Source organism: Rhinopithecus roxellana, chromosome 13 (genome assembly GCF_007565055.1).
Source record: "Rhinopithecus roxellana isolate Shanxi Qingling chromosome 13, ASM756505v1, whole genome shotgun sequence".
NCBI classification, from domain to species: domain Eukaryota; kingdom Metazoa; phylum Chordata; class Mammalia; order Primates; family Cercopithecidae; genus Rhinopithecus; species Rhinopithecus roxellana.
The window spans coordinates 5807866-5832549 of NC_044561.1; the positions used below are offsets into that span (position 1 = coordinate 5807866).

General features: G+C 54.7%; 1 protein-coding gene across 1 annotated transcript in view; it reads right to left on the minus strand.

Annotated features, from left to right (window-relative positions):
• SULT4A1 (sulfotransferase family 4A member 1) overlaps positions 1 to 23064 on the minus strand; it is a 37668-nt gene extending 14604 nt beyond the window's left edge. Inside the window, exons 1-2 of the mRNA XM_010370132.2 lie at positions 22786 to 23064; positions 1146 to 1276 (exon numbers count right to left, since the gene is read on the minus strand). Of these exons, the coding sequence (XP_010368434.1) occupies positions 1146 to 1276; positions 22786 to 22954 (300 nt within the window). The 5' untranslated portion in view covers positions 22955 to 23064. The remainder of the gene's footprint in view (positions 1 to 1145; positions 1277 to 22785) is intronic.
• Positions 23065 to 24684: the final 1620 nt, after the last annotated feature.

Sequence of the window (24684 nt, forward strand, 5' to 3'; positions counted from 1 at the left end):
GTGCTGCCAGACTGGCGCTGGACCGCACAGCAACCTGGCCTGATGCGCTCACTGCTTCCACCTGCCCCTCAGGCCTTCCCATCAGCAGCCAGGGTGGTCCTGTAAACCAGTCAGCACCGTGCTCCTCTGCTCAGAGCCCATCTTCCCAGTTGCCCTAGGAATGGGCCCAGTCCTCATGAAGCCAAAGAGCCCGGGACCATTGCCTAAAACCCCTAGGCTTGCCTATCGCTCTGGAGGGCCAGGCCCCTAGCGCCGTGCAGTCTCTGTTCACCGGTCCCTATGCTCCTCTCCTCTTTCAGGACCTGCCTCAGACATCCCCACGGGAGATGGCCGGTCCCCTCCTGATCTGCTCCCCTCCCAGCACTGATCGCTGTCTAGCTACTATGGCTTCCTGGGCTGAGAGGCCGGGCCTGATGCTGTCAGTCACTGTCGCCCCCAAGGCCAAGAGCGGTGCCTTGAACGCGGTGGCCCTCGGCACAGCAGTACCGAACGACACCCAGATGGCTCTGCACGGACAAGGAGAGCAAGGTGACTGCTCAGGCCCGAGAGGCTGGGATGCAGACAGGGGCCCTGGAGGGTCACAGGGGTCTTGTGCCATGCCACGGGGCGGGTGGCACTCTCAGAGCTGGGTTTCCGAATGCTACTCCAGGCATGGTGGAGGCTGCAGTTCTGGCCCATTCAGGTATGAGGCTGGAACTAAAGAGGTGCAGCAGATGGAGTGGGGGGGCCTCTGGGTGTGTCTGAGGGGTGAGGGGGGCAGGGCTCTGGAGTAACATTTATTTCATTCTTGATACCAAATGTTTGATGCAAACACATCCTACCCAGCTCCCTCAGAGATGGGTCCCCAGGGCAAAGCAAGCGGGAGGCCCAGGGCCTGCTCCCCCTGAATGGCCCCTCAGCCCTGTGCCCCCCAGGCACTGACTTCCTTTCCACCTCCCAGATTCCTTGACACTGATGTGTCACCCACACCCTCATCAGGTTCCAGGTCACTGCCAGCTCAGGCCTGCCAGGTTCTCTCCCAGCTATCTGGGGCTATCTGCTCTCCCCTAACCCACAGAGCCCTCAGGAGCAACTGTCAATCATCAGGGTGTAACTGCAGAAATACCCTAAAGAGGTGCTAGGACAGGTCCCACTGGCCTGGGTACCTTGATGATGTCCAGGCCTGGCTGCGGATACTCCAGGACTGGAAGCTGCTCGTCGATGTTCATCAAGCCGATCTCATCGGGGTCAGCACCCTGGCTCACCAAGTAGACCACCTCCTGTAGCAAGCTGGTGCCTGGAGGGGAGAAGCCCCAGCATCGGGTGTTCAGAGGAAGCCCAAGCGCTCAGCCCTGTGCTCAGGTCAACACTTGCTGCCCAAGAAGGGATACTCGAGTCTGGGGGAAGAGGAGTGGGCCTTCACGGTCTCAGCCTGAATCCCCTGTGCTGGGTCATGGGCCAATCGGCTCTGATTCTCAGAGGAGCCAGGATGCTTCACAGGGCTGTTAGGAGAACAGAACAGAATAGAACCCAGCCCCTGTTACGGAAGTGGCTCAGGGGCTGTAACAGGTGGGTGACTTGGCCCAAGGCCTCCAGAGGCTGAACTTGGCAGTTTACACAGGAACCATGGGCCGGGGTGTAGAGGACTACGTGCTCGCAAACGAGACATTCCCGATAAGTCCTGCTCTTGCAAAGGAAGCAGGGCATTCCCGATAAGTCCTGCTCTTGCAAACGAAGCAGGGCGTTCCTTCCCTGCAAACAGGGAGGACAAAGGAGCCAGTTGCAAACAGCAGACTTTGGGGGCTTATTTATGTGTAAACATCTTGATAATCCAGAAAGTCGGGGAAAGGTCAGAAAAACAACGTGTCTTGTGACTAGGTAATATTCCACAAACGACTGTATAAAATAAAGCGGAGCGTGTCATTCGCGGCGGCCGCCATGTTTGTCTTGTCTTGTGTTGTCTTGTGTGTTCATTCCTTTGTTTAGGAAACACGCGGACCCCAACACCGGGGGAATGACCCGCTAGCCAAGATGAGGAAATGACATCTGCCCAGTATCTACTGAAGGTATATATATATAGCCCATGATCCAGGAAGTATCCTGGGGAGACCCAAGGGAAGCCAGTGCTTGTTGATCAGTACACAGGTTCTAGAACAATCTTGGCCACATCATTCATAAAGTCACTTGGAAACACAAATATCCATCAGCAATAGAATGAGTAAGTTGTGACAATCACCACGGGATACTAGACAGCAAAGAAAAAGAATGAACTGCAGACACAGCACAGCCAAGCCCCACAGACAGGATGTGATGGAGTCCTCCCACCCCAAGGCGCTCTGGGGTACAATCCTGTATGTCCCATTGGCATGAAGTTCAAGAATGGGCAAAACTAAACTATAGTGACAGAAGTGAGAACAGTGGTTATATTTTGGGTTGGTTATTGATTCAGAGAAGACACAAAGGTGATTCCGGGGTCTGGAGCTATTAACTAGGTCTGGTAGGAATTACATAGAAGCATGCTACAATATTATGATACATGCAGGTTTTCATCTATAGTCCCGGCTCATTATCCCCCGAGCCCTTATTACAGTCTTTCGTCATAACATTGGACCACTCCAAGCCTCAGAGGCAGGCCTTAGTATATAGTACCTTCTCTCTCTCTCTGACCTTCTCCTGCCCCCACCCCTTTCACCTGCTCCTTTTTCTCCCCAAGGCAGGCCATACAAACTGAAAATATACTTGAATCTTCCCCTGCCTTTCTGTCTTGCACCTGGCCATGAAGAAATTCTCTGGGCTGGGCACAGTGGCTCATGCCTGCAATCCCAGCACTTTGGGAGGCTGAATCGGGAGGACTGCTTGAGGCCAGAAGTTCAAGACCAGCCTGCGCAACATAGCAAGACACTGTCCCTACAAAAAATAAAAAATAAAAACATTAGCTGTGCATGGTGGCATATATCTGTAGTGCCAGCTACTCAGAGGCGTAGGTGGGAGGATCGCTTGAACCCAGGAGGTAGAGGCTGCAGTGAGCTGTGACTGTACCACTACACTCCAGCTTGGGCAACAGAGTGAGAATCTATCTTAAAAACAAAAAGAAAAATTCTCGGACCTGCCTTGTCTGGCTGTGTGGGTCGTGAGACCCCCCGTGCGGAAGGGGAGGAAGGAACGTCACACAGGCAGGCCGTGCTGGGCTCCCCCCTCCAAATGACTGTGGCAGGCTCACAGCCTTTTACCCAGTGCCATTTCCACATGCTTCCACCATGCCGAGCCAGTGAGGGCTCCATAAACGGCCCGAGAGGACAGGCTCTGAGGAGCTTCCACAGAGCTGAACACGTGGGGGTTCCTGGAGGGTGGCTTGCCCAGAGACGGCACAGAAGCTCCACACTCTCCTCCATCCTCCACAGGCGTCTCTTCCTCTGGTATTCATCAGAAGCCTTTGTAACATCCTTTATAATAAACCAGGAAACGTCCTGAGTTCTGTGAGCCGCTCTGGCAAATTAGTCAAATCTGGGCAGGGGGTGTGCAAACCCCAATTTATAGCCAGTGGGTCAGATGCACAGGCAAAACAACCTGGGACTTGCGGTTGGCATCGGAAGTGAGGGTAGTCTCGTGGGACTGAGCCCTCGCCCTGTGGGATCTTGTGCTGGCTCCAGGTGGGCGGTGCTGGAATTGAACTGGACCTGGGGACACCCAGCTGGTACTGCTGCAGGACTGAGTGCCTGCTTGCTGGCGGGGAGAAATCCCCACCCCGTCCACCACAGGAGTCCTCTGTGTTGACTGTTGTGTAAGGGCAGAGGAAAAGCAGTTTGAGGGCTTTTTTCCAACTCATATGCATGTATAAGATATAACGCAATTAAAAAGAGAAAAATCACCAGTGGCCTGGTCAGCATAACGTGCTCTCCTAAGACTGTGGGGAGATGCGGCCAACGGGAAGAGCCTGGGCAAGCACAGCGTGCCACGCCATTAAAGGCAGGGAGAGGCCTGCAGGGAACAAGGAGCTCGTGTGTGCTGAGGACACCCTGGCACTCCCTCACAGGACCACAGCTGCCCACTGGGCTACAGACCTGCTGACCAATTCTCCCTCCTCACAAATCAGCCACACGGCTTAGTAGGCCTCCTGCCTGGGTCTGGGAACTGTCCCTCTGGGACAAACAGCACCTTTCGCACTCAGGTTCGACGGCTTCCAGCCCAAAACCCTTCCGTAGCTTCCCACTGTTCACAAACTCAGGCCCAGGCATTCAACCGTTTACTGAGGCCCTCTGAGCTCTCCACACCTGGCACGGGGTCCAGGCTGCACCCTCTTGGGCGGGGCCAACCACAGCACTATCCGCTCAGCCTGTATGCTCCTCCCAGCCTCAGCCTAGGCAGAGCTGTCTCAGAGCCCCCGCCCCTCCGAGTCGGCCTTTTCTGATGGCCAGGATCACCTGCAAGGCGCACCCTGGGACGCATGGGACAGGCCCTCTCCTCCCTGCTACGGCCCAGGGGCAGCAGGCACTGTGACTGGCCCCACACCTGGTGCAGGCAGGAGGAAGCAGGGCCCCGCCTGGACCACACATGGGGCTGACCACATGCACTGGTGCCCTGAGTGCAGAGTCCCATTCGAGGACCCTAGGGCCAGGCAGGACAAACCAGGTGTGCTGGGACCAAGGGTAACTCCCGGGGAGAAAGGCGGCCCTCTGCGCTTTCTCCAGCCTCTGGCCCCAGGCCCCAAAACAGCTCCAGGTGCCCAGTGATCCTCAGTCATCACCTTGTCTGACCTCCCAGAAGAAATGGGCACAGCTTAACCCACTGTGGTCCCTTCACATCAGCGGCTCTGGTTTCTGCCACTGGCTCCTCATCTTCCCACCCTGAACACGGTGACAGCCCGGAGTGCAGCCCCAGCCCCCTCTCCCCAGGCCACACCCAGGTCCACCCCTCCACACATCAGCCTCTGGGGCACATGCCCATGAACTCCAGCAGCTCACCCGCTGCCCAGCACCTCAGCGGGACCCAGCCAGCTCTGGGGGCAACGTCCAAGGCTGTCTCCTCTCCAGCCCCTGCAGCCCGTCTCAGCAAGCAGCCCCTCCAGCTGACAGGGGCTCGGGCCGCATGGTGGCCTCACTGTGGCTCACCCGCCTCCTCTCCTCTCTCCTTGCCTCAACTAGCCCCGCTGACCCTGCCATCTGATGTGTCCAGAGCTGACCCTCCCCCTGCGACATTGCGTCCTCACACCTGAGCTGCTTCCCACAAGGGCTCCTCCCTGGCTCTCTGCTGCCACCCAGCTCACTCTGCCTTCTAGTCCAGGGGTCCCCAACCCCCGGGCCATGGGTCTGTGGCCTGTTCGGAACCCGGACGCACAGGAGGAGGCGAGCGGTGAGCGGGCAGGCATTACAGCCTGAGCTCTGCCTCCTGTCAGATCAGCGGGAACACGAGATTCTCTATTGTGTACAGGAGCACGAACTCTATTGTGAACTGCACCTGAGAGGGATCTGGGTTGTGTGGTCTTCATGAGAATCTCATGAAACCCCGACCATCTGAGGTGGAGCAGTTTCATCATGAAACCATCCCCATTAGCCCACCACCTGGGTCCATGGAAAAACTGTCTTCCGCAAAACCAATCCCTGGTGCCAAAAAGATTGAGGACCACTATTCTACCTCTGTTTTCAACCCAGTAGCCAAAACTGTGGCTTTAACATGGAAGTCAGACCCCACCACTGTCCACTGCCATCATCTGGAGCAGCTCTGCCTCCCGCAGAGTCAACGCAAGGCCTTCACCATGTTCCACTCCCTCACCACCTGGCTCTCCCCGGAGCTCCCTCCAGCCTCTGAGCCCAACCAGCCCTTCCCCAGGCTGCCGGCATTGGTGCCCCTGCCTGGAGCCTCCTCACTCCCTGACTCCTCCCTGCGCCTGCTCAGATGCCGCTCAGTCAGCAAAGACTCCTTCACCAGCTATGGGTCTAACTCCTGCCCCTCGCCCTGTCATGTGGTCCCTCTGTGCTATCCACCTGCCCAGGAATAGCCTGCAAATTCCTTTACATGCTCTCTCCCCTCTCCACCTTAAGGACAGGGGCTGTTTTGTCTTGTTCTTTGCTGCACCCGGAGAGCCAGCACATGGCTGTGCTCAATTCATATTTCCTGAGCGGACCAACAAACGCTGGGTGCTGCATAGACTCTGAGTAATCAGAAGGGGATGTGTTGGTCAAGGAAGACTTCCTGGAGGAGAGAGCTTTGGGGCAAAGGCACTGAAGGAAGGAAATGGCGTGGCTTGGTGATGGAAAACAAGCTCTCTTCAATACACAGAAAGAACTTCTCAGCACGTGGACTCTCCCACCAACCTGAGTAGGAAATACAACCATCCTCATGGCAGACGAGGCTCCTAAGGCCAAAATGTGCCAAGGGCTACAGAACCAGAGTGTGGCTGACTTGCCTGTTCCTCCTGATGAGGACCATCCAGCCAGCAGCTCGGGACAGCCGCAGTGAGGGGGTCTTTGTCCTTAGAAATCAGACTGCGGGCAGCATCCCTGAAAGGGGCCTCTCCCAGTGACATCTTCCTCACCTATTCTTCACGTTCCCCACCCCTGCAGGCCCACAGGCCAACAACCCAGACAGACGTTCTCTGCACATTCAAGTCTTCTTACATCAATATCAGCCACTTCAGTTCCACAAGTCCCATCCTCACCCCCATTAAATATTTATGCCAGAAGATCAGCCAAAGGAAGCTCTTGACTCGTCAGGTCCACCCGGCCCTGTCTCCGTGGCCCTTCTCTCCAGCCTGCCACGTCCATTTCCTGGTTGAACACTTCCTAACCTTACCTTCTCCCGCTCCAGGAGAATTCGACAGGAGGTCAACACGGGCATCAGGGAGAGAGAGTCAGCGAGAACACACCAGGAAACATGCAGGGAACAGGTCCCGGCCTTCCTAGGGCATAAAGCCAGCTGGCAAGATGTGATAACATGATCAAAGAAAAATGGTCATTATACTATCTGGTCACTTACCCCATTCCAGGCACACGTCTAAGCACTTTGAACCCAAGATCAAACCCAGCTTCAGAGTCAGACAGCCCTAGCTCTGCAAGGCCCTCTGCCAGACGCCAAGCTGTGGCACCCAGCACTCCTCCCACTGGTCTCTCTCCATGCTCCTGGTGGTGCCCTTGGGCATGGGCATGAGCCCTACACAGCCCCTCCACCCACCCTCGCTGTGGCCAACTGCACCCACAGGCTCCTGAGGTCCCAGTGATGCCGCCCTGCCAGCCCTCCACCCACCCCCTCTTCTCTGGCCAGCCTCCCACCCCCTTCCAAGCCCAGTGCCCCAGTGGCCCAAGGCCTCCAACAGGTTGCCCTCTGCCTGGCCAGCTCGGGCTTGCTCTGCGGGTCACTGCTCCCAGGAAGCCTTCCCTGACAGCACGCCTCTCGACCAGGTGCCCTCCCCTGGTCCCACGGAGCGCTGGACGCTGTCCTAGCACACTGTCACACTGTGCCTGGCTGGGGCAAGCTCTGTGAGGGCAAGGAACTGGTCTTAGTCACTGTTTTAGTTTCCCAGGGTGCTGCCAGAGATCACCCAAAACTTGGTGGCTTGAAACAAGAGAAATGTATTCTCTCGCACTTTTGGAGGCCAGAAGTCCCAAAGTTGAGGTGTGGGCAGGGTTGCGCCCCTTTCTGGAGACTGAGGGAGAATCCTCTTCTGCTGCCCTCCCCTCCACCCACCTTGCCACCGCCCTCCTCCTTCCCGCCTGGCACTCCGACCACAGCGCAGGTACCCCACCCACCCAGCGAGCCTTTCATTCACTCAGCAGAGGGCTCACTATGTGCCAGGCTCCAGGCTGGCCCAGGAGTCCCAGGAATGATGCCATCCCTGCCACCTTCCAGAAAACGGAGGTGGTGATGCCCTCCCTTCTTCACAGGGCTGCTGGGGCCAAAGCAGATGACGTGCAGAAGGGCCGCAACGTGACCTGCTCAGGCCCAAAGAGAACCAGATAAACCAGCGTCAACTCAGCAACTGAAATCAAGGCGGGGCACCGCCAACCGGGCCTGCTCACTTGCAAGGACACGCCACAGTCTCAGAGCAAGCCTGGCAACCCTCATCACAGCACAGGACAGGAACCCCCTGGCACCCACCGATGAAGCCACACATCTGGAGCAGGCAAAGCAACGCCCACAGCCAACCCTGTGGCGCCCTCCACCGGCCTCGAGCGGGCGGGTCCATGAGCACTCCCTCTACTGACAGGGAAACAAGGCACTAGGAAGTGGGGGCCACGCCTGGAGCTGCAGCCACTTCCCAACAGGGCCAGGTGGGGCCGAGGCAGGAGTGAGAGGTAGAGGAGTCCTAGTGAGGCCTGTCATGTTGCTGCGGGACAAACAGGGGGCATGGGGCTGTGGCCACACTGGGGCCCCTGAAGAGCAGTGAGGGCAAACACGCCACTGCCAAGGTGGGGGCCCGGGAGGGCACCAATCTTCCTCATCACAGCTGGGCAGCTGGAAGCCAGCCCAGGCCCCAGCAGATCCACCCTGAGCGGGGAAGAGTCAAGCTTTCAAACAGAAACCAGGGGAGCCAACAGGGCAGGGCCACCCGCTGGCCGGTAACTCGAGCCAAACGCGCTCTCCAGCAGCTCTTCGCAAGTCGGCTGGAAGCAGTAATTCACAGAAGTGCCTCTGCTGACACCACTGCAATCACTTCTGAGTGGCAAACCGATCAATACCCCCTGCAGCAGCGCGCAGTGCACACTGACACCTGGACTTGGGTCGAGGCCTGCAAGAGGCCACTGCTGTTCTGGGGCGGAACTCCCCAGGACTCTAGAGAATAGCCTGTCTTAACACCGGGCACAGAGCCCATCAAAATTCCCACCGGAACTCGTCACAGAAGGCACCAGAACTGATCAGAACGGCCTGGAAACCAGTAAGACCCTGTGGCTGAAACCCTTTGATTTTCACTCACAGGATTCACCAGTCGCACCTGTGATAGGGGCAGGAGGCAGGGAAATATGGGGCAGAAGAGGGTGGGTCCCCAGCGGGGGCCCCACCCTCAAGCCAAAAGGCCTGATACCAAGGCCAGAAGTGAGAACTTACATCCCTGTTTTCCCGCTCAAATGTTATCTTTTCCAAAACCACACCCTGCCCCCAATCCTGTGCCTACAAAAACCCCAGAACTCAGCCAGCAGAGAGAGAAAAAGTAACTGGACGTCAGAGACCACGGTTGGACATCAGATAGAAGCAGCGTGACTTCAGAGGAACAGGTTGATGGTGTAGCTTCAGAGAGTCTGGCCAGGGATGGCCAGACTCCAGGGGAAGATAACCTTCCCACTCCGTCCCATTTTCAGCTCCCCTTCCTGCTGAGAGCCACTTTCATCAGCAATAAAATCCCCCACATTTACCATCTTCAATTCGTTCATGCAGCCTCATTCCTCCTGGATGCTAGACAAGAACTCAGGTGCCACGAGTGTGGGTGCAAAAGGCTGTCACACTGACCCTTAGCCCTCGCTGGCAGAAGGCAGCTGCCTCACATGAAAAGGCAGAGGGCCCACTGAGCTGGTAATACTTCAGCCGTCCACAGATGGCCGGGTTAGAAGAGCACTGGAACACTTCCTCTGAACCTGCGGGGCTGGTACAAAGTTTGTTCCCGCACCCGCTCACCTGCATGCTCCCTCCCTCGAGGGTGAAATGAAGGAGGTTCGAGTGAGTGGAGTCCGCCCCTGCGGGCGCCAGAGCAGCCAGCTGACTCCAGCATGCGTGTACTCCAGCTCCCACCTGCGAAGGAGTCAGGAGATGTCCAGCTTCACCTGTACCTAGTTGAAAAGGTCAGTCCTGTACGGCACAAAGATCCACAGTTCTCTCCCCTCTAATCTCACTCCCCAGAAGGAGACCTTTGGTAGATTCCTTTTACCCTTAAATTTCCAAAAAGTGTACTGATGTCATTATTTTATGATCTGTACATATTAGATGGGCTAATGACTTTCGACTGTGAAAGATGAGGACTTAGCCAAGTTCCCGTACACACAGCATCCCTCCTGCCGATACAGTCGCAGCACGATTTTGGATTTAATTCAAGGTTTAATTTGGTGTTTAATGCAAAATACACTATGTAGTGATTACATTTCCTCTTTTGTATACTATTTCACTTTTCCCAGAGCAGGTAACTTAGTTTGCTTATTTCATTTTCTATACTGCTATTAATAATTCCTTCCACAACTCTACCAAGCCTCCAGGCGTCAACGCAGCCAGACATAGGTGGGTGTTCGCTGAATCCCATGTGCTGCTTGGGGACATGCCCCTGCCCGCTCTGCTCTCCCTCCCTCATCTGAGTGAGCGGCCTGGCATGGCTGCATGGGACCTTCCTAGACCTCCTCCCACCTTGGGTGCACTGGTCCTTTCTCCACATCCCCCAACTGCAGGTGCCCTGGCTGCTTCCTGGGCGTGTGAGACTGAGGTAACTGCAAACATCCACATTCACCTCCCATGTGAGGGACAGTCTGGTCATGTACAGAAGCCCAGGCTGGAGATCGCTTTCCGTCATTCAGTCTTCTCGCTGCCAATGGTGCCGCTGAGATCCTGGGGGCCTATTTTTCTATCTGTGGGAGCTTTGAGATCTTCTCTTTGCCCCAGTTTACTCATTCACTAGGCCAGACAGTTGGCAGGGGTTGGGGGTGTCTTTTATTGAGCTCTGAACATTCTGAAAACTCTGGCTTCAATAATTTTCTCTACCGTACTCTGTTCCCTTTCTGGAACTCCAAGATTAAACTTCCATTTTTCTTATCTTTTTGCTCCTGTTTGTCACCATTTTGTAAAAATTTTTATTCTACTTCCTGGGCTATTTTCTCAGCCTGACCACCCAAACCTCACAACTGTGCATTTAAAATCTCCACCATCACACTTTCCATCTCCAGGAGTCTTTGATGATCTCTCGTTATTCCTGTCTTCACTGCTGCTTCCTTTAGTGAAAGCAACATGTGTCTTGACTCTCAAAGGATACTGCAAAGACTTATGAGTGGAGGTGGCGTTATTCTGGGGTTTTAGGTTTTCTTCTGCTCCTCACATGGTCTTCGCTTTCTCAGAGTCCTTTTTTCTGCTTTGTGTTTTGTCTCTGCAGGTCCCTATCCTTCCTGTTGGAGACTTGCTACCTGGTGATCTTGAGTCCACTCACAGGTGACGGAGAGACCGTGGGAGCAGCCCTGGGGGCCACACATGCCTGGGGAAGCAGCCTCGGTGCTTTCACTGCTGAGGACCTGTCACTTCGGTGGGAGATTCCATGAGTAGGTACAGGGCTCTGCTTTGGGGTCAATTTCTCAAGAGGGTGCCTCCAACCCCAGCCTGGAGACTGGAACCAGGTCACAGGCATCCTAAGAGCTGAGAAGAGGAGGGGCTGGTAATCCCACCCTCCAAGTGTGCAGCCTGTGTGTGACCCTACTTCCCACATGCCCTGTGTCCCAGTCTTCAGCTGTGCACAGGACCCTCACATCACAGCCTCTCCGGTCCCCAAAGAAGAAAACTGTCTTGGTGACAGCCTCTGGTTTCCATCCCCAGTGTCATGGACACCACATCAGCTGCTTCCTGGGCTGGGCTGCTGGAATTGGTTCCCACCTGGCCGCCCTCCCGACTGTGGCTTTCAGGTGCCCTGCCTGCCCGGTGAGCCAGCACTCAGCCCCGCCTGTGATCTTCTGGGTTTCCAATCCACCACGCCCTCCTCTCCAGCTCTGGGAGTTCAGAGCGTTCTATCCCTTTGTTGTCACTTTAGTGAGGTTTCAAGAGGAAACAGACACCAGCGTGTGTGTTCAGTCTGCCCCACTGAAACACAGCCTCCTACAGGGTTCTGGAGTCCCAGGACATCCACAGGGATGCCAGAATCCCCCAGCTCCCTGAGAAACAGCAACAGCTGGAATTTTTTTTTTTTTTTTTTTGAGACAGGGTCTCACTCTGTGGCTCAGGCTGGAGTGCAGTGGCGCAATCATGGCTCACTGCAGCCTCACCCTCCTGGGTCCAAGGGATCCTCCCATCTCAGCCTCCTAAGTAGTTGGAACCACAGGCACACGCCACCACACCTGACTAGTTTTTTTTTGTTTGTTTGGTTGGTTGGTTGGTTGGTTGGTTGGTTGGTTGGTTGGTTTTTGTAGAGATGGGGGTCTCCCTATGTTGCCCAGACGGTCTTGAACTCCTGGGCTCAAGCAATTCTCCTGCCTCAGCCACCCAAAGTGCTGGGATTACAAATGTGAGCCACCATGCCCGGCCCACAGCTGAACTTTTAAAGGGGCAACCCATCAGGGCCAGGCAACAGCCCAGGGCCCGGGGGCTCCTGCCCCCATCCAGGTGGGAACTGTCCCCCAACAGACACTGAGAATGCTCCCCACCTCCAAAAGGAAAAGGTGAAGGACATCTGTTAAGCACCTGCCACAGCCAGTCCTTGTCCCTGTCCCTGTGCTTCCGCACACTGTCTCTCAGCTCTCAAGACAATGCCCTCGACACGGAGCAGGATGGGAAGCTCTAAGAGGAAAAGTAGAGTTCCTGGTCACGCGGCTGGTAACTGGATGGGGAAGCAAGACTTCCGGAGCCCAGCTCACAGCACCAGCTGAGGACACGCTGACCGAGACCCAGGAGCTCACTACAACTTCCCGCTTGAGTCTCACATACCTCACTGGAGCTGCTATTACCATCTAGCTTCACACAGGACCACACAGGCTCAGGGATGAACCGTCCAGGGCCACAGAGGCCAGTGCACAGTAAACTCAGCACCTGAAATTTCGCTCCAGAACCAGAGTGCTTTACACACACATCAGACACAGACACACATATGTATACTCACGCACACCACATACATAACACACATACCACACACACTCCTCCAAACACAGCATGTACACACACACCAGACACAGCACATGTGCACTCACACTCACTCCACACACAAACACCACACACATCACATGCACACACACCACACACATACACCCATACACACTACACACACACAGCACCAAGGCTCACAAAGCGAGAGAGCAGCAAAACAGGGTCACGTCCCACGTGTACTCATTTGCGGGATAAATCTCCGACCATTTCCTAGCTACGATCAAGCAAGGGTGAGGCAGACGGGGCAGTTGCTGGGACTGACCCCCACCCATGACAGTGGCAGCTCACTTCTAGGCCTGGGACCCTGGGAAACGAGTTACAGGCATCGCCACCCCACCCCTGCCCACTCTGGACCATGTCCACAGCCAGACCCCTGCTGGATGCAGAGGGGAAACAGGCACAGTCCCTGGCCGTGACTCCGTCCTCCTGCTGGGGTGATGCCAGGCAGCTGCCGCATGCTGGGCTCCACAGCCAGGCCTGCCTGGTCCAGGAAGCTCCAGCAACCCTGGGTTGGCCCCAGCCTCTGTCTGATGAGACTCTGAAAACCTGGAGCCCAGATTCCCAGCCTAGCTCTGCCAGCAACTTTGGGAGGTCTGAAAGTCACCCCTCCTCTGGGCCTCAGTTTCCTCAAAGTGAACTTCTCCTAGGCCTTTAGCTCTTCTGTTCCGGGTATACGACCCTGAGGCTGCCAAGAGGCTACCAGGAGGCTGCTGCACCTTCAGACAGAGCTGGCACAGCAAGCAGAGCGTGGCTCCGCCCCAGGGGGAAAACGCTGCGCCCCAGGGGGCAGAAGCTCTGCCTCAAGGGGAAGAGGCTCCAGCCTTGTATGAGAGAAAGTCAGGGAAGGCTTTTGTAAAAAACCGGCCTTTGCAATGGGACCTTCAGGACGAGGGGAGAAACCAGTTGTAAGAAGCTTTGGGGAAAGGAGGCCCTGGCGTGTGGCATTAAGGCCCCAGCTTGCCCTCATGCAGCATCTCAAGACATCAGTGGTAGTGAGGATGGTGCAGACAACAATGGCAAACAGAGCAATGACCACAACACATGCCCCACGCGCATCTTTGCTGTGTGACTTCACGGCCCCTCATAAAGGTCCTGCTCTGTGACTCTGGACACGACCATACGACTTGGCCAACAGAGACGCTGCACGTCTCTGCTTATTCTTCTGCACTTCCACTGTTGCCAAGAGAAGACCATTGGCCCAGGCTAGCCTGCTAGTCCCAGGAGGAGAAAAAGAGGTGCCTGGAGCAGAGCTGCCTCCGCCAAGCCCAGCCCGAAGCAGGGCCCCAGTCAATCTGCACACACAGATGACAGTCTGGCCAAGACCAGCTGGGAAAGAATCAGGGCTTTGCCCAAAATCAAAATTCAGACCTAAGTCTTTATAACTGGTCCCCTCCTCCAGCAGAGCCTACCAGTGCCCACCTATACCCCTCAGCTACCCTAGAGGTCACCTGCAGTGCTGGTGAGGGCTTCTGACTTCAAGCACCTGTGCCTGCTTCCCACCTGGCGGCAGAGGAGCAGGCCCAGAAGTGCATGGAGCCGACACCCTAAGCCACCCCCAACCACTGAGGGACAAGAGTTGGCGCCTGTCCCCCACACGCCACAGAAGGCTCCTAGCTGTGTTCACATCATCTCTCACGGGATCCTGGCAGACTGAGCCCTAGGCTCCCACAGAGTCACTCCTTTCCTGGCTTTTTCCCCTTTGCCTTCTGAGACCACCTCCCACCTGACTAGCAGAGGCCCACTCTCTAGTGCGAAAGCACACCCACTCACATGCCTGGGCTCTCAGTCCTGAGAGAGGCAACAGTCATGAGGGCTCTGGATCTGAGAGTCCTGATTTGGAAACCAGATCGGCTGCCTCCTGACAACGGGACACTGGACAAGATCTGCCCCTCTATGTGAGTTCCTCATCTGGAAGGCGAGGACAATGATGAACTCAATGTCATTCCCCACAGAGCAACCTCCAGGCATCAGCAGCAGCGACAATTGTGCGGACAGTGACAGCGGATGAAGCACTGACCCCACTCATGACCCTGGGGCTGGCACCACCCAAAGCCAGGCCCACTGGAAGGGGGTAGCAGTGCAGGGAGATGCCACCCACAGAGTCAGGCTGGCCTGGGCCAGTTTCTTCTCAGGGCCTTGGTTCCTTACCCCAAAAATGGCCTATTTCATGGCAAAGTTGTGAGGATGGGGAGGATAAAACAAAGTACTTGGCACAAAGACAGGAAACCCGCTCTCCTCCCTAGTCATTCTGAGGCTTGAGCAGGACGAATGCCAGCCACCTAGTCCAATGCCCCTGCCGCTGGTGGGGTCAACAGGTCCCAGGACAGCCTGGCTCATTTCAAGCTGAGCCAAGTTCTGAAGCCCAAGCCAGGGCCTCTGGCTTACCAGCCCCCACAAAATGACTGGTTTAGCTTCCAGAAAATGCCAGCAAGTCTCCAAAGCATGCTTTAGGGAGGCTTGCACCTCTCAATGGGCCCTCCATTCTCCTCTCACTCACTCCAGAAGCCCACGCTAGGACTCCGCTCCCTGCTAACCACAATACAGTCACACTGTACAACATCCTGTCCCACAGCCCAGGAGCTACACACACACCCACCTATTTGATCTAGTGGTCGGAGACCAGGAGGGACCACTAGGGCCCTTTCCCCCTAGATGCAGGATGCTGGAAAGAGCCGCCCCACACGAACAGGGAGAGGTCAGATCAAGTACAAGATCCCAGCTTCACTCAACTAAGATAGGCCCTTCCTCAGAGTGGCAGGAGGCAAGCACCAGCTCACCTGAGACAGGGCCCCGGAGGAAGAGAAGCCAGCCCGTGCAGGTGGCAAGAGGAATTCAGGTAAAATGTTTCCACGCTGGTAAAAGCCAAAGGTGAGCCCATGGGACAGCACAGAACCTCTGAAGCCAGAGAATCCAGAGAATCTTACACTGAGCAGAGAGGTGGCGCCCAAACACAGGGTCTTCTCCAGACCTGGGCCGGGTGCTCAGGAGAAAGAGTGGGAGGCAGCATGCTTTGGAGAGAGCCTTCCTCAGTGCCACAGCTGTGGGAAAAGAAAAACACCCTACTTGCACCCTTCTCCCTTACAGAAATAAGGCTTTAAGCCACGGAGAGAGGGGCAGAAAACTGTCACCTCCCAGGGCACTGGTGAAGACCCAATGTGGCTGGAGATAGGCAAAAGGAAAAACCAAGACTCTGCCCTTTGGGGAGGGGCAGGAGACTGTACCTGGGCCCTGACTACTAGAGATCCTCAACACTACAGAAAGGACATGAAACTCCTGCACAAGAATTACCATCCAGGCAGAGTTTGGCTGCCACTCAGAGGAGGGCAGGATCAACGAAAAAGCCGCACCCAGACCCAGCAATATGGAGCCTGCAGAAGACTGCAGCTAGACCACACAACAGAGAACCCCAAACCCTCCCTGCCAAGCTACTAAACCAAAGTAACGGGTAACAGCAGAGTCTATCACCGGCACAGGGGCAAGAGTGTACAGACAAAACTCCTCCACAGTTCAGACCTACGAGGAAGACCAAAAGCTGCAGGTGGAGCAAGAACACTGAGAAAAACCCTCTGGAAACTCAGCCCCTCCACTGAACACAAGCTAACACTACAATAATATGAAACCAACGATTGCTCAAGGTAATCAGATCAACACCCGAACCCAAACCAGACCAACGAGGCAGGGTTAACTCAATTCCTTATACTAACGGCCTAGGGGTTTAAAAGCCAGCCTCATTTCCAAACATAAATATGGCTGACCTTAGTCTCTACTGTCTAATATACTGTGTTGAGCAGTCAAAAGGTACTATTCACAAAAAAAAAAAAAAAAAACCTGTCAAGCGACAAAGCAATCAACAGAATCAGACTCATGGAATTGATGAGAAGTCTGATTAACATGTCAAAGGTTCCCAAGGAAAAGATGGACAACACCCAGGAACAGATGGGATTATTTCAGCAGAGAAATGGAAACTCTAAGTGGAAATGGTAGAGGGAAAAAAACATAACGGAAACATTGAATGCTTTTGACAGCTCATCAGCAGACTTGACACAGCAGAAGAAAGAAGCAGTTAGCCACAGATTGGTCCACAGAGATTACCCAAACTGGAACAAAAACAGAAAAAGAAAGAAGCCAGGTGCAGTAGCATGCCTGCAGACCCAGCTACTCAGGAGGCTGAGGAAGGAGGACTGCTTAAGGCCAGGAACTCTAGGCCAGTCTGAGCAGCACAGTGAGATCTTGTCTCAAAAAATAAAAATTTAAAAAAGGGAAAGTAAAAAGAGGGAAGAAAACAGAATAGAACATCCAAGAGCTGGAGAACAACATCAAACAACCTAACATATATGTAACTAGAATCTCAAACGAAGAAAGAATGAGGTAAAAGAAGTATTTCCTAAGATAATGGCTGAGAATTTTTCCAAAATAATGAAAAGCATCAAACCACAGATCCAAGAGGCTTAGAGGAATCCCAAGTAGAATAATTAACACACACATACAAAAACCCTGGACATATCCCATTCAAAGTGCTGAAAATCAAAGACCAAGAGAAAACACTGAAGGCAGCCAGAGGAAAACAGACACATTACCCAGTGGAAAAAAGAACAAGCCAACATTTCAGCAGAAGCTAAACAAGCCAAGGCCTGGCATGGCAGCTCACCCCTGTAATCTCAGCACTTTGGGAGGCTGAGCTAAGAGGATCATTTGAGCCCATGAGTCCAAGACCAGCCTAGACAACATGGTGAGACCCTATCTCTACAAAAATACAAAAAATTAGCCAGGTGTGATGGCGCACACCTATAGTCCTAGCTACTTGGGAGGTTGAGGCAGGAGGATTGCTTGACCCCAGGAGGTCGAGGCTGCAGTAAGCCATGATTGCATCACTGCACTCTAGCCTGGGCAACAGAGTAAGACCCTGTCGAAGGAGGGAAGGAGGGAAGGAAGGAAGGAGGGAGGGAGGGAGGGAGGGAAGGAAGGAGGGAAGGAAGGAAGGAAGGAAGGAAGGAAGGAAGGAAGGAAGGAAGGAAGGAAGGAAGGAAGGAAGGAAGGAAGGAAGGAAAAGAAACTATGGCCAGGCACGGTGACTCACACCTGTAATCCCAGCACTTTGGGAGGCCAAGGCAAAAGGAACTATGGCCAGGCATGGTGGCTCACACCCACAATCCCTGGACTTTGGGAGGCCAAGGCAGGAGGATTATTAAAGCCCAGGAGTTCAAGACCAACCTGGTCAATATGGCAAGACCACCATCCCTACAAAAAAATATAAAAATTAGCTGGGCATCGTGGCTCATGCCTGTGGTCCCAGCTACTCAGGAGGCTGAGGTGGGAGGATTGCTTGAGCCCAGGCGGTTGAGGCTACAGTGAGTACTCCAGCCTGGGTGGCAGAGCAAGACCCTGTCTCCAAAAAAGTAAAAGTAAAGGTAAATAAGTAAAAGAAACTATGCAAGCCAGAAGACACAGGAGGATCATCTCTAGAGTTCTGAAAGATACTACAGGGGAGGCCTAGGAAGAATGTTTAGCCCCTCATTTAACAGACAAGTGGACTTGAAGATGGGAAGTCATCAGGTAATCAGAGGGCAACACGGGGGAAAGGAGACATGAGGGGAGGGGAGCAAAATACCAGACAAGAGGAGCAGACAGTTCCCCGTGGGGGGCGAGCAAGGAGGTGAAACAGGTGGAGTCCAGGTCACAGAAGGGCAGGCTAAGGCGGTGAATGCTGCCTGGCAGCAATGGGAGCCGGTAAAGAACTCTAAGCGGGGAGTACCCAAGTTAGACAGGTATTTCTAGGAGATCACTCTAGCTACGGAGTGAAGGATGAACGGAAGGGGGGCTCAGGAAGAGGCCACTGCAACACTCCAGGTGAGAGGGGAAGAATCCTAAGACTGTGGCAGGTGCTGAGGGAGCCAAAAAATCTGAGCGCTGCTTGGGGGGCAGATGAACCCCCTTGTAGAAGCAAGTAACAAGGGCACGGGGGAGGAGGAGTCATTGCTGTCTGGGAAGAATGAGAAAGGAGGAATCCAAGAGCCCTGGAGCTCAGATAACCAGATTCAGGGTCTCTTCCTGTTCCAACAGGGCCAACTACTCAGGAGGTTGTGCCCCCAGCAGCCCCATCTCCTTTTTCCTCCCAAACCCTGAGAGTCGTTCTGCAGGCTTTTGCCTCCCAGCCCGGTTGGGTGATGGGGAGAAACATGGCCCCGGCAGACCCAGGACACTTGTTTTGCCACGCCCTTCCCCAGGTCAAGCCCCCTGATTATGTGTAACAGCTGGAAAACAAAGGGGAAGGGATGAGGGAGCAAGAGGAGAAGGATGGGGAAAGAGGAACTTCTTGGTTCTTCTGGCACAAAACCACACGTTCTGTTCTTCAGGCCTCTGCATTCCCTCGTGGGACGCAGGTAACTCACCACACTGCTGTGAAACACTTTGCTGCCCTGTGTGGGAAAGCTCAAAGGGCTCCGCATGCTCCCTGATCTCAGAACAAATTGGTAACTCAGGAAGCACTGGCAGGTGCTAGCTTCCACCCCCACGCCTCTCTTACCCCATCCTGTGGGTGGTTTCTCTCCAGGGTCTACCCTCGGTGCTGACACTACCCCAGCCCTTTGTCCTCTCTGGGCCCTCATTTTCACATCTATAAAAAAGGAAACAATCACAAGAGCAGGGCTGTCCTGAGGATCAAAGTGGGTAGCGGGCAAAACAGCATCTGCAATGGGTAATCCACCCAACCTGCCTCCGCCTCCATGCAGTCTCCTGAGATCCTCCTCTTCAGAACCCTCATTCCCAAGCCATTTACCTGGCCCTGAGAACAGCCACCCTGGCTCATCAGTTAACTTTTCAGTGTTAGGATTCTGGCTTTCCCCCCATGTCACCACAAGTGCCACAAGGTCACCATTACCTCATGCACAGCCCTTCTGAAGCCTGTCTCTCCCAGGCACAGTGACACACACACACACCAAGAAAACCAGGACATCCGTCTGGCCTGGGACCTGCACACCAAGTCTCCCCTCAGCTTCAGCTCCCCTCAGCTTCAACCCCTGAGTTGTCTGAAAATGTAAGACTTAAATGAATCAATCTGGTCAAATCCTCTCATTTTTAATGAGCAAACTGAGGTTCAAAGAAACCAGGTGGCTCACCCAAGCCCAGGCCCAGGAGCTTCCCTCTGCATCAGCGAGAATGCGCACACACCTCAGGACTGGCCGGAACCAGGGAGAAAATAAAATCAGGGCAGTGGGTTCTCTGGCTGAGCCAGGGACTGTGTTTCAAAGCCCAAGCTGACTTTGGGGCTGTGCCCCCTCAGGGATGAGCACCTGATTAAAATCAACCTGTTGACAAAACCAATGGCAGTGATTGCATCAAACCAACCACACACAGGGACAAAATGTTTTCACAGACACAATCGGGTTTAATACAGCCACCATCCCAGGACCAAATATGCTGTGCGAATGAATACGAACAGTCAGTGATCAACAGAAAGGCCCTTCTCAGAAAACACCATGGGCTCCTGCTGCCTGGATCACGGGTTTACCTGGCGCTGTCCAGCACAACTTTCAGCTGTGATGGAAACACTCCATATCTGTACTGCCCAATACGGCAGCTGCTAGCCCCATGTCGCTACTGAGCACCTGGAACACGGTGATGCTACTGAGGAAATAAATTTCCACTTTTATTTCATTTTAATTCATTAAATGTAAGCAGCTGCCTGTAGGCAGAGGCTCCTATGCTGGAGAGCACAGTGCTAACCCACCATGTAAGCTAGAATGTCACAAGCACAAAAAGAATCCCAGCAAGCAGCACGGGGTTGTGGGAAAAAATACTGGACAGGAATCGAAGGCCAGGATCTAATTATCATTGCCTTCGCCACCAGAAAGCCCTCACCACCCCTGTGAACCCCAGTTTCTCCATCAGCGGAGGGTGGGAAAGGGTTGACAAGGGACCAGGCCCTTCCGGCTCTAACCACCTGCAAGTTCATTAGGATCTCCTAGACCCGGGCACTGGAAATCCAAGGAGCCCTGTGGGTTCCCTGCCATGGCAGGTGAAGGGGGCAGCTGTTAGTCCTGGCTACTTGCCCCAACCCCAGCACCAACCATGTCTCCCCCATCAGACTGAGAGCTCACTAAGGACAGGCACCAGATAGATGGGGCCTCTCTCGGTCTCCCCAGCACCTAGCAAAGCATCTGGGCACAACAGGTGTTCAGGGCGTAAAAGCATTAACCATGAGCCCTTCCGGCGTGTGTCTGGACCTGGGCTAAGGGCTCTCACCGGCCATTTTGCTCATCCTCACAGCCACACATAAGTGGGCCGAGGTGGTCTCTCCTCCCTCCTTAGAGACCACAGATCAATGGGGTTCTATGATCTGCCTAGGGTCATCCTGCTGGTAAGCAGCAAAACTGCACTCAAACCCAGGACTTCCAACTCCGCAGCCAGGTTCTTAATGTGTAAGCACTGATGCCTGCTACAAATCCATCCCCAGTAGCAGAGAGAAGGAAAGGGAAAGAAAATATGAACTGGGCTACCTGAAGTCCACTTGGAGGGGCCTCAGAGAAGTGACACAAACCTCAAAATCCCTAAGTGACTGAGACTTCCAGCATTTTAAAGCCTACTAGAAAGAAGGCTGGGTCGCCCTCCTTCTTGGGCCCTCATGATTTTCCAAGGGCAACGGAGCACCCACAGGGCAGGGGAGAGGCTGGCCATGGACCGGGAGACCTAGCTAGACCTGACCTCTGTCCCTCAGCAACTGCGTGACTCCGAGCCATCTGTGCGTTCTCTGAGCCTCTGAAAAAAAGCTATGGGAACCCCTCGCAGATTAACAGCGGTAGAGCACTTGGCACACAGGACTCAATGAGTGGCCACAGAAGCCAACAACATGCTTAGCCATTAGCCATTCCTAAAGCATTCTAGGTCCCACCCCATGCGGCAACTGGCATGTACTCAAGATAGCAGCCCCTCGAACACTCTGTTCTCAACCAACACCCTCCACTGAGAGCCCCTACTCCAGTCTTCCTTGGAAGAACGTCAGGGACCTGCCCTCAGGTGTCTGGAACTCCATACAGCTACAGCAGCCAAGCCTACAGCTTTTCCCGAAACCGCCTGACTGCTGGTCCGGCATGACCTTAGAGCCAGACACCTTGTAAACCACGCTGTGTCTGCCTCAAATACAGTGGCAACAAGGGAATCCCTAGGGCATGTTTAGAGAACAGGAAAGCTGCTACCTCCTTCCCTACAAACCTCAGATGGGGTACTTTACAATCTCCTACCTCAGGTCTGGAGACAGACCAGCCTAGCTTTAATTCCCAGGTCAGCCACTCACCAGCTGGGTGACCTTGGCCCAGCCTTCTCCCCTCTCTGAGCCTCTGTGCCTGGACTGTAAAGTGGGAATGACCATCCCTAGCTCACACAGCTGTTATTGTGAATGTGACGTCAGTTAATGCTGGTAAATGTGAATGCCCCAGGTCCTGCCTCGGTGATGGAGGCAGCCCTGAAACAAGAGAACCTACAAGCAAGGCACTCCAGGCGGGGGCGGGTCCCATCCCCCACCCGGAGCCCACACTGGAAAGGAGGGACGTTACGTTTCCACGTTGAAAGCCCTGACGCCCGCGTTATCTCCCTTCCCAGGTGAACACCAGGACTTTGCACTCATCAAAGGTTGGCCAGGATTCAGGAACAGAGAGGTTGAGTGACCTGTCCAAGGTCACACAGCCAGCCAGGTAAAGGGAGAAGCAGGGATGGGTGGCGGCCCTGGGCCCATCCTCCTGCAGCGCGGGCCAAATAGGCTCCATCTCCACGGAACGGGCCGCCCCCGAAGGTCTCTGACCTTGGTTTCCCCAGGTGCGAACCAAGCCCCTTCCCACTCCACCCCACACGGCCCGCAGGGATCCGAGCACCGGCAGGGCGGGGGCGGCGGCGAGGGCGAGGGCGACCACCCGGCCCGGCAAAAGCCTTGGGCGCGGCGCGGCGTCTACGCGGCCGCGCTGCAGGGCCCGGGCACAGCGTAGCGGGCGCGGTCGGCGCGGGGCTCACCGGACTTGGGGTAGGTGACGATCCACACATCGCTGGGCCGCACCGGGAAGTTGGCGATCTCCTCCATCTTCCCGCGGCAGAACGGCGGCAGCCGCACGCCATGGAACTCGAAGTACTTGCTCTCGAACTCCCCCGGGGTGCTGGGGGTCTCGGCCTCGCTCTCCGCCATGCCGCCGCCGTCGCCGCCGCCTACCGGCCCGCAGCCCGCACGCGCCCGCGCCCGCGCCCGCGCCCCGCACACGCCCGCGCCCCACCGGCGCGCGGCGGCCGCAACGCAGGCGTGACGTCATGGCGCCGCCCGACGCGCGGCGGAGACTCCCCTCCGCAGGTATGACGTCATGGCGCCGCCCTGCACGCGGCCGCGGGGCTCCACGGGCGTGACGTCATGGCGCTGCGGTGCCGCGCCCTCCCGCCCCGCCGCGGCCGCGATCACCTACCCGCTCCTGTGGCTGACAGAGACCCCGGTCCGCGGTCCACAGCCTCTTCAGTCTCGTGTGCATTCATTGCCCTCATGGCTTCTGTCACTCAGCAAGCGCTCAACACAGACGCATGAGATACCCACTCTGGAAGGCCCTGAAAGGCAGTCGTCCATTCAACACGTGCTTAGCGCGCTCCTGATCTGTGCCAGGCACTGGGCCAGGCCCCCGACACGCGTCAGGGTAGAAGCAAGCAGAAGCCCGGCCCTGTTGGCGCTTACATTTGTAAATAACCAAGATAATTTCAGGTAAATGTTAAGTGGTATTAAAAATATGCGTCTTGGCCAGGCGCGGTGGATCCAGCCTGTAATCCCAGCACTTTGAGAGGCCGAGGCCGGCGAGTCTCCTGAGGTCAAGAGTTCGAGACCAACCTGGATAAATGGTGAAACCGCATCTCTACAAACATACCAAAAATAATAATAATAATAATAGCAGTGAGCTGTGAGCTTGCACCACTGCACTCCAGTTGGCAGCAGGACAAGATCTTGTTTAAAAAAAAAAAAAAAAAAAAAAAGGCCACCTTGCCCAGCCAAAAATAAATAAATAAATAAGTGTTTTTTTTTTTTTTTTTTTTTTTTTTTTTTGAGACGGAGTCTCGCTCTATCGCCCAGGCTGGAGTGCAGTGGCGCGATCTCGGCTCACCGCAAGCTCCGCCTCCCAGGTTCACGCCATTCTCCTGCCTTAGCCTTGCTAGTAGCTGGGACCACAGGCGCCGCCAACCACGCGCGGCTCTTTTTTTTTTTTTTTTTGGTAGAGATGGGGTATCACCGTGTTAGCCAGGATGTCTCAATCTCCTGACCTCGTGATCCGCCCGCCTCTGCCTCACAAAGTGCTGGAATTACAGGTGTGAGCCACCTCACCCTGCCAAAAAGTGGTTCTTAATATCCCACAAGTAGGGGAGGGGAGTGTTGGATTGTAAATTCCAGGACCCCAGACCTATGGAGAAAAATTACAAAAATATACATTTAGTAAGGCACTTCTTGTGTAAACTATAATTTGAGAGCAACCGAGTTCTAGAGATCTCAGTGCAACCCCTTGCCAGTCATGCACTCAACAGACATGTATGAAGCACCTACTAACATGCCTGGGACTGGGGAAGCACAAAGATGAAAACAACACAGTCCTGCTCTCATTCTCTGCAGCTGAGCATCATCAGCTGTGTAAAGGAGAAGAATAAGTCCTACCTCTAAATACTGTAGCCAGGAGGATGGAAGGAGTTTACACCAACAAGAATCTGGAGCAGAGTGGATGAACAGGACCTATTCCTACTCTCTCTTTCCTACTATAGAGTGAGACACTTGCATTCTGACACCAAAGACACACACATGGGCTGAGAGGTGCAGGCCATGTGCACACAGCAGACAGAGAGAGGAAACAGCAATTAATCCTGACTTGGGAAGCTTGTGGATGTCTTTCCAAAAAA